The 16,450-nt window shown below is 68.5% G+C and overlaps 1 protein-coding gene across 1 annotated transcript; it reads left to right on the forward strand.

Moving 5' to 3' along the window:
• Window positions 1-3,251: 3,251 nt before the first annotated feature.
• On the forward strand, window positions 3,252-6,034 carry LOC144367639 (uncharacterized). Its single transcript, XM_078024734.1, has 3 exons — window positions 3,252-3,351; window positions 3,669-4,038; window positions 4,148-6,034. Exons 1-3 carry the CDS (start codon window positions 3,252-3,254, stop codon window positions 4,752-4,754), a joined length of 1,077 nt encoding a protein of 358 aa, XP_077880860.1. The 3' UTR covers window positions 4,755-6,034.
• The last annotated feature ends 10,416 nt before the right edge of the window (window positions 6,035-16,450 follow it).

Below are 16,450 nucleotides of genomic sequence, written 5' to 3' on the forward strand. Positions count from 1 at the left end.
CACTGCCCGGCGGGGGTCCCCGCACCTCGACTGGGTGCAGCGGCCCGGGCCAGCGCAGCCCGGGAGGCGGGACCAGCCCGGCTGCAGGACCCCGGGTGCTGCTCTCCAGGCCTCCCGGTGGGCGTCATTTCCCACCGCCCTGGGTCCACGCTCGGGGGGACTCGGTGCCCCTGCCCAAGGCCTTCCCTGGTCACCCACGATGCCAGGGATGCGACTGCGTCTTTCTAGCCCATCACTTCCCCCGAGGGTGGCTGTGGGGCCTGGCCCGGCCGTGAACGGGGAGACGTCACTTGGCCCAGCCCCAGGGCCCCTGAGGGCAGGGGCACCGCCAGGCGGGTGCCCGTCACGGCACCAGGAGGAGGCCCTGGAGCCCGCGGCAGAGCAGAGCACCTCCTGTGGACGAGGCTGCAGGCCCAGGGCGAGGGAACCTGGGCAGCGGCCATCAAGGATGCCACCCGCCAGGACCAAAAGCTTCAGGTCCCCAGGACGGGGGCGTGGGGCATGAGGACAGCTGGGCTGCAGGCCGAGGGGTCACGGGCCAGTCCCCTCCGCAGCTGCTCCAGGTCCTCTTGCACCCTTCCAGGTGGAGTGGCAGGGGACGGGTCCGGGCCTGGCTCTGTCCATGTGTGGTGGCCACTGCCTGGGAAAACTGGGGGAGGAGGCCTGCTGGGCTGTCCAGGGGAAAAGAAAGCACGGTCACTGTGAAAGTCAGGGGCACAGGTCACTGCAGACCCTCAGGCCTGGGGAGGGACAAGGCAAAGTCCTGGGCCCTCTACAGGTGCTTCCTGCTCTCCCCACGGTCCACCCACCAGGGGCTGGACCTCCTCAGAGTCGTCCAAGTCCCAGATCTTCGCCTCCAGCTGGGCTTTAGCTGGGACCTGCTGCTGCTCATCCTGGACGACCTGGGGGAGGGGCAGGGTGGGGGCAGCCGCGAGGCCCCCAGGAACGGGGGAGGGAGGGGTCTCGGGGCCAGCAACAGGGGCCTACAGACAGGGGCTGTGTCCTGGGCACCGCTGCAGCCCGAGGGCTCCTGGCTCGCTGGCCTCGGCCCCTGTCCCCCCGCCTCGGCCCCCAGGGCCCCTCACCTCCACGTGGCCCAGTCAGGCGTAGGCTGAGGTTGGTTGCCTGCAGGGTCAGGTGTCCCAGGGGCTGGACGGGCTGCCCACCGTCCTGGAGCAGGGCCTGGGCCTCTGCCATCCGCCCCTGGACGCAGGCTCACAGCACCACTCTCGTCTCTGCGCCCTGGGCCTGGAAGGGCCCCGTGGTGTAGCCACAGCTGCCCCCCAATCAGCCTCCTGTCCCTCACCTCTGCTGGCCCAACCAGACCCCCAGCTGCACCTGGCCTGGCGCAGTCGGGACAGGTAGGTGGCAACGGGACGCACGTGGCCACCCTGAGCAGGGGTCCTGGGAGGTCCTGGCAGGACCCATCCCTGTCCCATCTCAGACCAGCTGGGACCTGGACATGTGGGCCACTTACCCTCCATGTGGGCCACAGGGGCTGGGACAAGGACAGCCGCACTGTTTCCCACCTCGTGTCCACGCGCCCCTCCGGCCAGGCCAGGCCATGAGAAGCCCAGGTGGAGGCCTGGCCACTGGGGCCTGCCCTCTGCCCACCCCACACCCACCTCCTGCAGGCGCTGGGCGAAGGCCGTTCCCCTACCTGGACAGGGGAAGACGGAGGCTCAGAGGGACAGTCCTCGGCCAGGGTCACCCAGCGGGGACACAGCGGGGGGCAGCACTGAGGACGCACTGTGCTCTGGGAGAAGGGCACCCTGAACCCACCTCGTGAAGTTCCTGAGGCTCAGAGGGGACCCGTCCCCAGACCCTCCCTCCGCTCCTCCCCTGCCCTCAGCTGGAGTCGGGGACCAGACCCCGTGCTGCCACAGCAACCTGCACGCACCAAGGTCAGTGCCCGCGTGTGGCCCCCGGGGGGCAGGACCGGGCAGTCCTCAGCCCACTGCAGGGGGCAGCTGAGGGGGCTGGGCCAGGTCGGCGGGTGGCCAGTCAGCAGGCCACCTCTAGGGAAGCCCTGGCCTGAGCTTCCATGGCTGGCCACCAGATGGCGGGGCCGCCCACTGTCCAGGGAGAGTGGGGAAGGACATGGGCATCTTCCTGCTGGACATGGGCCCTGCCCTGGCCACTCACCTCGAGTGCCCCAGGGAGGTCAGGGGCGGAGGACCTGCTGTGGTCGTGGAGGGTCAGGCCAGGGTCCAGGCCAGCGTCCGGGGCCAGCCGGCAGCAAGGCCGCAACAGGAGCCCACCCGGCCCAGCCTGTGCTCCGGAGACGGGAGCAGGACCCGCGGCCCCCAGCAGGTGCGCTCTGCAGTGGGCAGGCCTGGGCCTCACCTCCCGCGCCGTGTTCTGCTGGCCCTAGGACGGCCGGGGTCCAGGTTAGGACCCCCAGGCCCCAGGTTGGGGACCCCCAGGCCCCAGGTCTCCTGCAGCCGTCAGGAAGAGGGGGTGTGGAGGCTGGGCCAGCGGGAGAGGCCCGGCGGAGAGGCCCGAGCAGGCGGCCAGCACCTGCCTGCCCCAGGGAGGCTGGGCCCAGGAGAGCCCAGGGTCACGGCTGTCCCCTGCTGCAGGCGAGTGGCCTCTGCATTGAGGGTAAGAGGAGGAGGGCTGACACCCCACCCTGGGGAGCCAGAGCAGGGCAGGTGGCCCCTGCCGGGGGCTGGGGACAGATGGCCCACCTCCCACCCTTCTCTGCAGGAGCTCCGAGCCCAGACCGGGACCCCAGGAGCATCTGGGGGACCGCCTTGACCCCAGACTCCTCATCTCCAAAGACAACCAGGGGCGGCTCCCCGCCGGGGTCCCCCATGGTCCCAGCCCATGGCCCTCTCCCTTGTGTCCTGTCCCCATCTTCTGCGTCTGCACTCGCTGCCCCTCCCCCCTCGTGATAAGCCCCTCCCCCAGGAGGCCCTCCTGTCTGCCTCTGTCCCACACATGGAAACGGAGGCTCAGAGAGGCCATGTGAACCTCCCAAAGACACACAGCGAGGTGGGCCTCAGCTGCTGGCCCACCAGCCGACTCGGCAGTGACGGTGTGGAGGGTGCGGGGGGGGGGAGTCAGAGCACAAGCTGTCCTAGCCCAGCCACGCGGGAGGCCTCGAGTTTGAGGCCAGCCTCAGCAACTTGGGGAGACCCTGTGTCAAAATAATCAAGGGGATGGGGCACAGTGGGTCAGCACCCGGGTTCAAGCCCCAGAACTGCATCAAAAACACCACCTCCACTGCCCTGGGAGCCCTGGGAGCCATGCCTGTGCCTCCAACGCGGCCTGGCATACAGGAGGTGCTTAATAAAGCACTGATGAAGGAACAGTCGAATAAAGGACCCTCAAAGTCTCCAAGCCCCCGTAACCTGGGAGTCCGGGGAGTCCTCCTCCCTCTCCTGCTGAGGAGCCCCCAACCCCACCCCAGGTGCCCGGATTTTCCCTGCCCACCTGCCTGCCGACCTGCTCCAGGTGCAGAGGGGAGGATGGCTGGGCCAGCGCCCGCCCGCCCGCCCGCCCTTCCCTCCTCCCTGCCCACACGCAGCCTTCTCCCTGAAGGCCAAGGGCCGGGAGCAGGTAGCTCTGAGCACAGAATCCCAGTCCTGGGCAAGGCCCTTGGAGACCATCAGCCCATTTACAGAAGAAGAGACCGAGGCTCAGAGAGGAGCAGACAGAATAAGCACGTGACAGAGACGGGGCTGGTGGTGCCCGCAGGGACTCAGGACGAGCCTGGCAGCCCTGCCTTCCACAGGCCGCGAGACGCAGGGTCGCTGCAGCCCTCTGTTCATCTTCTGCAACCAGGGCTGACAAGGACACCAACGGGCTGGCCTGGGCACTGCCGGCAGCCGGGTACCTGTGGCTGTTCCGTGTGGGGACCAGGTCTCCCGCCCCACCCAGTGCCTTTCCTGCAGTCCCCTGGGGACCTGGTACAAGAGGTTGGCCCCAGGGCCGCTCAGGCTGCAGAGTGCAGCTTGGCTCCGCCCAGGGCTCCGCGCAGACCCCTCCCCGGTCCCTGCTGTTCCTGGTGGTCTGGTGGCTGCTCCAGGACAGGTAGAGGCTGCAGTGCGGGGGCAGGGTGAGGGCACAGGGTGGGGACAGGACACGCCCAGGTACGTCTGCAGAACCCAGAAGCTGGGTGCTCACGTGCTCCTCCCTGCAGGGGCGCCGTCACCTTGGCTGGGACAGTGGCTCAGGAAGGCGGTGCTGGCCCTGGAAGAGCAGCTCCTTGCTGGGGACAGGAAAGAAGGCGTCTGGGCACCCAGGAGGTCAGAGCTGCAGAATGGCTGCGGCCAGGGCTCGAGGGCCCTGCCATGTGGTGGTCAGGGCTGGACATGGTCAGGCTGGACTCGGGAGCCTCGGCCTCCCCTGGTGTGAAGTCCGAGGGTCTGGACAGCAGCGCTCCAGGCCTGGCCCCTGCAGGAGCCCGTCCCTCCCCTGCAGGCCAGCGTGGACTCTCCAACCCCGGAGATGTCCCACCTCAAGCCTCTCGCCTGGGGGCCCCTTGCCTGGGCGCCACGACATCTGGGGTGACCTGCGCCCAGTCAGCAGCGCCCAGCACCTCCTCCTTCCAGTGTAAGTGCCAGAAACTGCCCAGTGTCCCTGGGGACAAACGCCCCCAGGTGAGGGTCACTGTGGCCCATTCACCTTCCTCAAGGGGGCTGGAGTTGGAGCCAGGCGGGGGGCTGACCAGACCCAGCAGGCGCCACCAAGCCGCCTCCACAGCCTTGGGAGCGGCCACTGGTAAGCAGGGAGGCCTGGGAGGGTGAGGAGGGCCCTCGGAGCTGCCCCGTTCTCACCACTGGGTCTGGGCCTGGGGACAGAGGCCTCCCCACCAGGCCGCCCGGGCCTTCTGCCCTCGCTGGGCACACCTCGGGCTCTGGACGCCCTTCTGCAGGATCCGTGGCTCCTCCCAAACCCCAGGGCAGGGCTCGGAGGAAAGGACCGTCCCCTCCATTCTGGAAGGGGAAACCCGATGCCGGCTTCTCCCCCAGGGACCGACCACTTCCTTCCAAGTGACCGCTGGGGGCCAAGTGATCGCAGCCGGGAGGGGAGGCCGGGAGGGGAGGCCAGGAGGAGGGAGGACGCCAGGTGGGAACCAGGCCGTTCAGCTGCAGGGAGGCCTGTGGGGGGCCGAGGAAGAGGAGGCTGAGGAAGAGGGGTCAGAGGGAGCAGGGGAGGTGCTGGCCAGGCACCAAGAGGGACAAGTCACTCCAGGGTTGTCAGCGCTCGTCCCCACAGAGGGCAGAGGCTCCTGTCCTCCCGCTCCTCAGGCAGAGCCACCTGGAAGGAGGTCCAGACATGGGGCTGGGGACAGCCCAGGACCCCAGGCTCCCTGCCGTTGGGCCTCCTCCCCTGACCGTGAGCCAGGGCCTGCTCCTGCAGCTAAACCCTCCCCACTTCCAAGTCAGCCAAGGGGGCTCCCCGCTGTACCCCGAGTTCACTCCGCCACTTAGCAGCGGCAGCGGGAGGTGACCTTGAACGTGCACCACACCCACGAGCCCACGAGCTGGAGACCCCTGGGAGATAGGGACAGAGACCGCGTCACCTGCGCACCCCTGCGCCTAGCAGAGCTGGGCGTGCCGCAGACACACTGTGTGTGCGGAGGACCCACGGGCAGACTGGGTGGCTGTGTCCACTCCCCCACCCCATCCCCTTGTCCTTCAGGACACGCGGCTCAGCCACCCTTCCCAGGCCCCTGCATGAGGCGGAGCCTCGGATGAGTCTGCTCAGGAGGATACGGGCCAAGTGACATGTGCAGGGGACAGGCCTGGTCCACAGGAATGTCTGCAGAATTCTCCACCCTCTGTCCCCATGGCTGCCTGGATCCCGAGCACCCAGGGTAGGGGGGGACAGAGCCTGGATCCTCACGTGCCCCCGGCGGAGCAGAGCCTGGATCCTGGAGCACAGGGGAGGGACAGAGCCTGGATCCCGGAGCACGGGGGGGACAGCAGAGCCTGGATCCCAGAGCACAGGGGGGCGGGGAGCAGAGCCTGGATCCCGGAGCACAGGGGGGCGGGGAGCAGAGCCTGGATCCCGGAGCACAGGGGGGCGGGGAGCAGAGCCTGGATCCCAGAGCACAGGGGGGCGGGGAGCAGAGCCTGGATCCCAGAGCACAGGGGGGCGGGGAGCAGAGCCTGGATCCCAGAGCACAGGGCAGGGAGCAGAGCCTGGATGCTGGAGCACAGGGGGGCGGGGAGCAGAGCCTGGATCCCGGAGCACAGGGGGGCGGGGAGCAGAGCCTGGATCCTGGAGCACAGGGGGGCGGGGAGCAGAGCCTGGATCCTGGAGCACAGGGGGGCGGGGAGCAGAGCCTGGATCCCGGAGCACAGGGGGGCGGGGAGCAGAGCCTGGATCCTGGAGCACAGGGCAGGGAGCAGAGCCTGGATGCTGGAGCACAGGGGGGCGGGGAGCAGAGCCTGGATCCCGGGTGCCCCCAGGGGTGGGGGCAGAGCCTGGATCCCGGAGCACAGGGGGGCGGGGAGCAGAGCCTGGATCCCGGAGCACAGGGGGGCGGGGAGCAGAGCCTGGATCCTGGAGCACAGGGGGGCGGGGAGCAGAGCCTGGATCCCGGAGCACAGGGCAGGGAGCAGAGCCTGGATCCCGGAGCACAGGGCGGGGAGCAGAGCCTGGATCCCGGAGCACAGGGGGGCGGGGAGCAGAGCCTGGATCCTGGAGCACAGGGGGGCAGGGAGCAGAGCCTGGATCCCGGAGCACAGGGGGGCGGGGAGCAGAGCCTGGATGCCGGAGCACAGGGGGGCGGGGAGCAGAGCCTGGATCCCGGAGCACAGGGCGGGGAGCAGAGCCTGGATCCCGGAGCACAGGGGGGCGGGGAGCAGAGCCTGGATCCCGGAGCACAGGGCGGCGGGGAGCAGAGCCTGGATCCGGGAGCACAGGGGGGCGGGGAGCAGAGCCTGGATCCCGGGTGCCCCCGGGGGTGGGGGCAGAGCCACGCTGAAGCAGGACCTGACCAGGCAGGAAGCGTCGCCTACCGTCAGCGCAGCCTGCCGGTCACTAGCGAGCCACACAGAGTCAGGGCCCTGCTGTGGCTCTCCAGGGCAGCTTCACTCTAACACCGAGAGCCTTCCTCGCCCAGCGAGGGACAGTCCAGCTCCTGCCCTGGGGCGTGGGGGGTCAGCGGCAGCTCCGCTTCCACACCCAACTCAGCGGCTCCCGGGGACGCCCTGGAACACCCTGTTCCCACCCAGGCTCAGGCCCAGGGAGACCAGAGAGCTGGGCTCCGGGAGGAGGGCAGAGCCAGCGTGTCCAGCCCTGGACGGGGCCCTGCGAGGACAGGCTGATCCAGGCCACGCTGCGGCGGGTTAGACCCCTTCGGTGCAGCTTGGCCTTCCGGTCACTCTCAGTGGCCTCGATGGCCCTGCCCTTAGCCTGGGTGAGAGAGAACCAGAGGCACCGAGGTCACCTTCCCCCTCTGTGCTGGCCGAGCCACCCTCAGAACCCAGGACCCGGGGTCTACACTCCTCCTACTCACAGGAAGTGGCTTCAGGCCGCACAGAGTGGGCGCTCAAGGAACGGCGGACAGGGCAGAGTCCCTCCTCCTACCGGCCACCCCAGGTCAAGGCCCCCCCAGAAGAAAGCCCGACCCCCGCCCAAGGACGCCTGCACCACAAATGTCACCACCCGTGACAAAAGGGACCGTGGGGACGTGGCTGGGTGAGGGATCCTGTCCAGGTGGCCGGTGGCCCTTAAGAGGGAGAGGAGGGCTGAAGGGGGGTTGGAAGGCCTCCCCTCGAGGTTTAGGAGACAGAAGCCGCTTCTAGAAGTGGGACGCGGCCTCCTGCAGCCCCCGGAAGAACCTGGCCACCTCCCGCTAGCCACGCCAGGCCGTCTGCAACCGTGACCCCGAGAAGCGCTGGACACATTTCTGTGGCTTCAAGCCGCTGAGTCTGTAGCGATTTGTAACTGGACAATAGGAAAGAAGGTGCGGAGTTCCACGGCACCATGGCCACAGGCCAGCACACAGCCCACCTCTGCCCGCCTTCCCGCCTGGACTAAGCTAACCCCGGCCCCAGGCAGCCCCACTGAGGGGATAGAGCGTCTGTCTTAGAATCAAGATGGGGGACAACACTGTCCCTGGATAACCAAGAAGCTCAGGAGAACAGGCCGCCAAGCTGCGTGCAATTAGGGGTCCCCTCCCGCGGTCCCAGCGTGAGCTGTCGTCTGGGACGGGAGGCCCGGTGTGGGCAGAGCTGACGTTTCTCCTATAAACAGCAGAGATCGGGTCTCACCCAGAGTCTTACTTCCGATGTTAGCATTGAAACAGGACGCAGTGAGGGCAGGCTGCACAGAGCACGGCTGCAGGTCCGGCTGGGCCCAGGCGCCACGATGCAGCCCCCGGCCAGGACCTGGCCGCCCCGGGAGCCCTTGCTGCAGGGCCTGGGTTGTCGGCCTGTCCTTCCTTTCCCCTCGGAGGCTCCAAGGGTGGCCCTGCCCAGCCCCTGGAGAGCCACCTGCAGCCCCCGCTGACAAACGGGAGGGAAGCGGGAGGAGGCGCCCACCCCGTATCCCTTCCAGCAGCCGAGACCTCGTCTCCGGGGGGCGGGGGGCGTGGAGCAGCCCGTGGTGGGGGGATGCACGCTGGGGAGTGCCGTCCCCTCCCGGTCACTCCTCGAGGGGCCAGGAGGATTCTGAGGAGCCCTGGTGGCCGCACCTGAAGTCCTCAGGGGAGGGTCAGTGGCTTCGGTTCTCAGCCTCTGCACAGAAAGCCCCGCTGTCCCCGTCACAGAGTGGCCACTGCCAGGGCCTCAAGTCACGGCGGCAGACGGCGAGGCCCAGCCTGGACTGACCTGAGTCTCCCTGGGTCCAGGGCGAGCCCCCGCCCAGCCGTTGTCCACGGAGCCCAGTCCACAGGGCAGGGCTGGGCCCAGCTGCCCAGTCCTTCACAGGTGGCCCTGGCCTCTGCTCGGGGTCAGGCGCACGCTGACCTCACAGGGCCCACGGGCAGCACCGAGTCGTTAAGCACCGACTTTGCCCGAGGGCTACCAGGGTCAGAAGGCGGGAGCGGAACCCTCACGCTCCAATAGGCTGGCCGCGTCCTCACACCTGGACAGAACCAGGGATGGTGCCGGGAGCCAAAGGTCTAGGACCATACGGCCAGGGGCAGGGGACCCAGGGGCAGCCGAGGGGAGGCAGGTGGGGGCCACGTGGCCCAGCGTCACCCAACAGAGGCACGTCCGAGGCCACTGCGTCACCATCTCAGAAGGAGCACACACAGACCCAGGGAAGGACACTCTGCGGCATGATGCCACAGGCCACCGTCAAACATGGGACTTGTCATTGACCCGCCAGCCATCATGCTGTGTGTGACCGGGCCCGTGTTTGCTGTCTCTGTGTCAGAATGGCTCAGAGATCACCTTCAGGAAACGGGAGCCAGACCCCGAAGGAGGCCTTCCCTAGTGCCCGCCGCCCACGGTGACATCTGCCCAGTGTGACCCTGGGGCACAGCGTGGGGAACATGAACACGAGTCCCCTGCCCCGGGCCTCCTGTCCTCAACGTCCCCCTGTGGTGACCCCTTTCCTCCTCCCGCCACGAGGGAGGCAGCAGCAGCCGTCACGGGGTCTGGCGCTCTGGCCCCGGGCACAGCAGGGGTGGCTGAGCCAGGATGGGAACGGCTCCCAGGTGCACTGTGTCCCCTCATCAGCGAGCTCTGCCTCGGGGACCCCGCCCACAGTCCTCCTGGTTAAGGACCTTCCGACCCCGAGGAGCCCAGATCCCCAGGACTGTCCCTCCTCTGTCTCGGGGCTCCTTAAGGGACCGCGGGGACCGGCCACACCCCATGTCACAGATGAGGAAACAGACCTGAGAGGAGAAGAGGCTTGTCACCTCCAACTGGGCGGGGACCAGGGGCCACTCGTCCAGATGTGTGGCCAGGGAAGGGGCCCAGCATGGTGACTGGCGGGTCAATGACAAGTCACGTTTGACGGTGGCTCCTGGGCCCCCTGAGCCACGGGCAGGGCCAGGCGGGCAGGGCCAGGTGGGCAGGGCCAGGCAGGCCCCCGCTCACCCTGGGTGGACGGCTCGCTCACCTGGGTGTGCCGCACCCGGGCACCTCCTGGCCAGGGCACCTCATGGGGCCAGGGAGGCGAGGATGCGGACCTGGGTGTCCTCCTCGGGGCCTGGTCCAGGCGGGAGAGCGCGGACCGCTGCGTGGGCAGAGGCAGGCCATCGCTGGGTGCCCGCCCTGACCTGCTGCTCCTGCAGACCCCTGCCGTCCGGCTGTCAACAGGCCTCGACCGCGGGCAGCTCCCTGTCACCATCGCGGGGGCCAAAGGTGGGAAGGAGCAGGGCAGCTGGCAGGACCGACCCCAGTCCCACACGGCGCAGCTCGAGCCTCCAAGGCCAGGCGGGCGCCATCGCCTTCCACAGAGCTCCCTGCAGACCCACGGCGCCCGCCACACAACAGTTCCCAAGTTCGAGGCCGGCCTCGGCAACTTAGCAAGACCCTGCATCCAGCAGTGACAAGGCCGGGACGTGGCTCAGGGGTAGTGTGTCCCTGGGATCGGTCCTGGGTGCCAGAATAAGAGACGGCAGGGTTCTGGCCCTCACCCCGAGGCCCGCACTGGAGGGCGTGACGCACCCGATGATCTTGGAAATGTCCCTTGTGTGTTCTGTGAGTGGTCTGCCTTCACCCCAGACGGGCTCCGCGAGAACAGACCTGGGCGCCCTGCATACAGTCGGTGCTCAGCAGACAGCAAAGGCTGAGGGAGCAAGCACAGCAGTGAATCGTGAGACCCCTGCCAACCCCAAACCCCAGAGTGCCCAGGAGCTCACGTCTGCAGGGCAGGGGACCCTCAGGAAGGCCCGGATGGCCACCACCGGATCTCGGCCACTGCTCCCGTGAGGCCCAGGCGCCCTGCCCGGGGTGAGGGCTGCAGCGGCCAGGCCCGCGGGGCCAATGGCCTCCAGCACCCGCTGCAGCTGAACTGAGGGGGCAGAGGGACCGTGAGCCTGGCCCTGGACACCGGCCCCCCCCACTCGCCTGCCTGGCTCGTGCCGGAGCAGGGCCTGGCCACTGGCGTCCTCCCCTGATGGGCGTCCGAGGACCTCTGGGAGGTACAGCCTCCCCCAAGGCCTCTCCAGGAGCCTCACGAGGGAGCCGACGCCGGGCAGCGGCCTACAGGCCCGTCCAGGGCAGCCCACAGTTACACACCAGGACGAGATGCCAAGGAAGGCCTCTGGGCTGGGGACTGCGCGGCTCCGGCTAGCTCCAGCGCCCTCTGTCCCTCTAGCGTGGACACCCACAACGTCCCCAGGTCTTCCATGTCCTGAGGTGGCTCGGGCATGGCCCCACACGCCTGGCTGCACGTCCCACCCCGTGCCCGACCCGAGGACGTGCAGACAGGCGTGTGGGGCCACCCCGTGCCCCAGGACGGGAGCCGCACCCTCAGGCCAAAGGGGGACACATGGGAAGACCTGGGGACGTTGTGGGTGTCACGCTAGAGGGACAGAGGGCGCTGGAGCTAGCCGGGAGCCACGGCGACACCGGTCCCCGGGCAGTCCCCAGCCCAGAGGCCGTCTGTGCCCAGGCCGAGCCACGGTCAGGGAGAGCAGATGGGCCCCAAGGACGACCCAGGGAGACCTGGAACAGGGGCCACCCCTCCCAGGACGTAGAGGCCAGCAGAGGCCAGCAGAGCTGTCCACCCACTCACCCGCAGGGGCCCGCTCCTCGGCCACCCTGCCGGCTCCGCCTGCCGCTGCCTGTCCTGGGACTGTGACCACCGTCCCTCTGTGGGCCACACCCGCGGGGCCTGCCCCCAAGCCAGCCGCTCCCCCAACAGCATCTCCGCTGCACCGTGGCCGTGAGGGGGCCAGGCTGGCCGGGCTGGAGAGGGCGCCGGCTTGTCGGGAGCAACCGGCCACCGTCAGCAGAAGCCACCAGAGGGGACAGGGACAGGAAGGGGTGGTCACCCCGCCTTGGTTCTCAACGTCGTCTCCACGGCGAGCTGAGTCCTTTTAACAGCTCTCGCGCCACCCGGGTCCGGCCCTCGGCTCCCAGCCAGGCTGGACAGAGGGGAGGGACGGTACCTCGGTCACCCTGATGGCAGGTGGAGGGGCCTGGACTCCACCCGGAGCCCAGCTCCCAGGCCAGGCTGGACAGAGGGGAGGGACGGTACCTCGGTCACCCCGATGGCAGGTGGAGGGGCCTGGACTCCACCCGCAGCCCAGCTCCCAGGCCAGGCTGGACAGAGGGGAGGGACGGTACCTCGGTCACCCCGATGGCAGGTGGAGGGGCCTGGACTCCACCCGCAGCCCAGCTCCCAGGCCAGGCTCCGAACGATTCTCAAGACGCAAATTCTGAGCCCCGGGTCCTGGGCCGGGCTCGGGGTAGGACCCTGCCCAGCGTGCCCGAGGCGCTGGGTCCACCCTCAGACCACGTGAAAAACAGCGGTCAGAAAGACAGTGTCCCCGAGCCCCTGCTGTCCCCACGCTCCTTCTTTGGGATCAGTGAAGAGTCCAGTCGGGGCGCTCGCAGCCCTGGGGATGGACGTGCGTCTCCTGCCTGAGGGTCCAACCCGCCCCACTGCAGCCAGCACGCGGGTGCCCCTGTCCAGCAGGTGGCCACCCTCACGGGTCCTGTCTCTGTGCCCACATAGGTGTGTGTGCAAACCTCTGTGTGCGTGTGTGTGTGCACGCGTGTCCCTCAAGTCCTGTGGGTGTGGCGGGAAGGCTGGCTTCGCCGTGAGCGAATCCGTGTCCCTGGTCTGCGTGTCCCCGTGAGCGAGCTGTGCTGTGTACGCGCGTTCCCGAGTGTGTGCACATGCCGGGCACCGTGTCCCGCGCAGCCTCAGTGTGAGGGCCTCTGTGTGCACACGCCTCAGGGTGCGCGAGCCCTGGTCTCTCCACGTGTCCCCTGTGAAGGGCAGAGGAGCCAGCGTCCCCGGGAAAAGCACACGCCACCGTGTTTTTCTGTTTTGGCAAAAAGAAACTAGACTTTTTCCCTGTTGGGAGCAGGGAAGGGGGGCCCCGCTGGGGGGCAGGGAGGGGTGCAGAAAAGCCCCCCACCGACCAGAGGCCCCGCCCGCCTGCTGCGCCCAGGAGGGCAGAAGCCCCTCGGCCCTGCAGGACGGCCGTGCCCTGGCCAGTGCCCTAGCCGCCCAGGGGCCCTGCAGGGCCAGCAGAGCTAAGCTGAGCCGGGGCCTGCAGAGGGCTGGCAAGGGCCTCCTGGTGGCAGCCTGGGGACACGCCCAGCCCCAGCAGCCTCCTCCTCAAGACTTGGAGGCCTTGACCCAACAGGTCACCTTCAGTTCCAAGCTGAGGATGCAGAGCTGCGGCCGGCAGAGGCACAGTGACCCTGGGGACCAAAGGCACTGGCCAGAAAGACAAGCTGCATGTCACCCAAATGAGGATTTCGCCCACAGGACACCCTCCGAGGCCTCGGGCTCATCCTGACGGCCACCAGATGCCCCCGAGGAATCCAAGGCCAGGCACAGGGCGGCCAGGACGCACCAGGGGAGGACAGCGCAGGGCCCGAGACCAGAGCCTGCACAGCCGCTCAGTCCCGCCTGACGCTTTGCCCAGAGACCAGGGACACACCGCGAGCTCCCAGGGCCCCACCGACCCGCAGGCAGGGAGGCCAACACCAGGCTGAGGGCGCCCCGAGGCAGGAGGCGTCCGACTGCAGCCGGTGGCCTCCATCTGGAGCCTCTGAACCCCCGCCCAGCACCCCGGGTTTCCGTTTTGTGATTCTGATCTTGTGGCCCCAGGAGTGGAACCCAGGTCCCCCGCAGGCCAGGCCAGGCCAGCTGTCGCCGAGCTACACCCCCCGCCTTGTGTTCAGAGACAGGGTCTCACGAAGCTGCTGAGGCTGGCCTGGAGCTTGGGATCCTCTAGCCTCGGCCTCCCGAGTTGCTGGCATGACAGGCCGCTGCCACCTGCCCAGCTCAGAACTGGGCGGAGCCGTCCCTGGTCTGGAGTGGGAACTGGTGCCTGGAGGCGAGGGCCCCTGGGGCTCGGGGCCAAAGGCAGCCCCTGGTCCAGGGCGTGGACTGGGCCCTCCCCCGACTCCCACACCATCTGTCGGTGGCCGTGACCTCAGCTGGCTCGTCCACACAGGCCAGTGACAGGACCGTCCCAGGGTGACCAGGAGTCCTCTGGAGACACAGGCCACGCGGCCCGGGGAGCAGCCTGTCCTCCTCATGACCTTGAGGCCTGGCCCGTCTGGGCACCAGGCGGGGGGGGGGGGGGCAGAGTCTCCCGGCTCTCGGGAGCCTCCAGAGTGGGGAAGGGTCTTCTCCCCCGACTCCTGAGGCCCGATGGACAGGAGAGACGGGCTCTGGGAACCTCGCCTGCCTCTTGTCCGACTCGGACGCCCCGTGAGGGGGCGCTGATGTTCAGGCAGCGCGGTGAGCACACCCAGATCCAGGGACTCAGGAGGCCCAGGCGGGAGGATGGCAAGTTCAAGGCCAGCCTCGGCACATGATGGAGGCCCTGAGCGACTCCGAGAGGTCCCAGAGTTCCAAGAGCCTTGGAAAAGCCCCCAGGCCTGCGGGTCTCTCGGGGACCTGGGGGTGGCTCCTCACGTCCTCGCAGCAGTGGACTCCCGCCCTGCCCAGCACCGGCCTCCGCCCCGCCAGGAGGGCTCCAGGGGACCTGGCCTAGCACGGGGCCAGTGCGTCTGGGAGGAACAATGGCCTCTTTGTCGGCTCTGCCTCGTGGGAAACTGCAGCCTCCCACTAATCTCCTCCTTGGCACTTGTCCCCGACACAAGTCACCGTCAGGGGAACAGAATGAGGCAGCATCATCCGTCCCTCACGGGGGACCTGGGGCAGCCGCAAGACCACCCCGCCCGCCCCGAGCGCCGGCCAGCAAGCAGGGCGCTGACCAGTTCCGGGACTCTGAAGGGCAGAGCGTGGCCACCAGGCCACCAACAGTTCTGAGGCACCCCGCGCAGGGGGACCTCGGTCACCTCGCCCACCTGACTCCCGGCGGTCACAGAGGACCTGCTCCTGAGGTGTCCCAGGACCCAGGAAGACGGTGTCCAGTTTCTCCCACTGAAGCCCCAGCTCCTGGCACAGACTGGCCTGTGTGTCTCCCAACGCAAGGGACGGAGCCCAGAGCCTTCCCCGTGTCAGACACGTGCTCCGCCACCAGCTCCACTCCCGACTTCGTCTTGAGACACGTTCATCAAGGTGCTGAGGCTAGCCTCCAACTTCCAATCCTCCTGCCTCAGCCTCCTGAGTGGCTGGGACTTTAATAGCGATGGCCAATAAAGGGTACTGGGGGCTTTTTCTGCCCTGGCCTGAAGGTCCACAAACTCACAAGGAAACAAAGGGCGGTATTCAGGCGCGGCCCTCGGGTTCCGTGTCTGGGTTGGCTGTGGGGCTGGAGACCCCGGCCTCCCTCCCGGGGCCCGTTTGTCTCAGGCTGGCTGCGGTGGCCTGAACCCAAAGCCACAGAAGGGCAGTGGGTGGGGCCCAGCCGGGCTGGCTTCCCACTGCAGTCGTGCCAACCTGGAGCCGGGCCCAGGGGCACCACAGCCCACCCGGCCAGGGGTCCACCCACGGGGACCTGCCCCCAGCTGGGTCTCCTCAACTCCATGAGGCCGCCACCGAGTCACCTCCCGCACCTGGTGTCAGCAAGACGCGGCCTGCGACCCCCAGGCGCCAGGACATCTGACCTCAGGGTATAGGCGGCTGCCCACCAGCGCCTCCTGAGGACAGGGCCCGTGGCCAGCCCCTGGCCAGGCCGCCTGCCACCATCACAGCTGCCCCCACTGCTGCGACCTCAAGGCCCTCCCCAGCTCCACGTGAGGGCAGCCACCGAGGACCCTCCTGGGGTGGGCCGACTGCCCCCTCCGTGGTGGCCACTGCCCCAGAGCTGGTGGCCAGGGTTCTCGGAGCTCAGAACACTGCGCCCACATCACACTGCCCACCTGAGGGACGCCGGGTCCACGTGCCCACTCACCCTGCGCCTGGGAGCCAGGAACGGCAGAGGGTCACGGCAGCTCAGCTCGGTTCCCTCAGCAGGGAGGGAGGGAAGAAGGTCAGGGAAGGAAGGAGGTCAGGGAGGGAGGTCAGGGAGGGAAGGAGGTCAGGGAGGGAGGTCAGGGAGGGAGGGAGGTCAGGGAGGGAAGGAGGTCAGGGAGGGAAGGAGGTCAGGGAGGGAAGAAAGGTCAGGGAGGGAGGGAGGTCAGGGAGGGAAGGAGGTCAGGGAGGGAAGGAGGTCAGGGAGGGAGGGAGGTCAGGGAGGGAGGTCAGGGAGGGAAGAAGGTCAGGGAGGGAAGGAGGTCAGGGAGGAAGGTCAGGGAGGGAGGGAGGTCAGGGAGGGAGGTCAGGGAGGGAAGGAGGTCAGGGAGGGAAGAAAAGTCAGGGAGGGAGGGAGGTCAGGGAGGGAGGTCAGGGAGGGAGGCCAGGGAGGGAGGGAGGGAGGCCAGGGAGGGAGGGAGGTCAGGGAGGGAGGAAGGTCAGGGAGGGAGGAAGGTCAGGGAGGGAGGTCAGGGAGGGA

Source organism: Ictidomys tridecemlineatus, chromosome 10 (genome assembly GCF_052094955.1).
Source record: "Ictidomys tridecemlineatus isolate mIctTri1 chromosome 10, mIctTri1.hap1, whole genome shotgun sequence".
Classification (NCBI taxonomy): Eukaryota; Metazoa; Chordata; class Mammalia; order Rodentia; family Sciuridae; genus Ictidomys; species Ictidomys tridecemlineatus.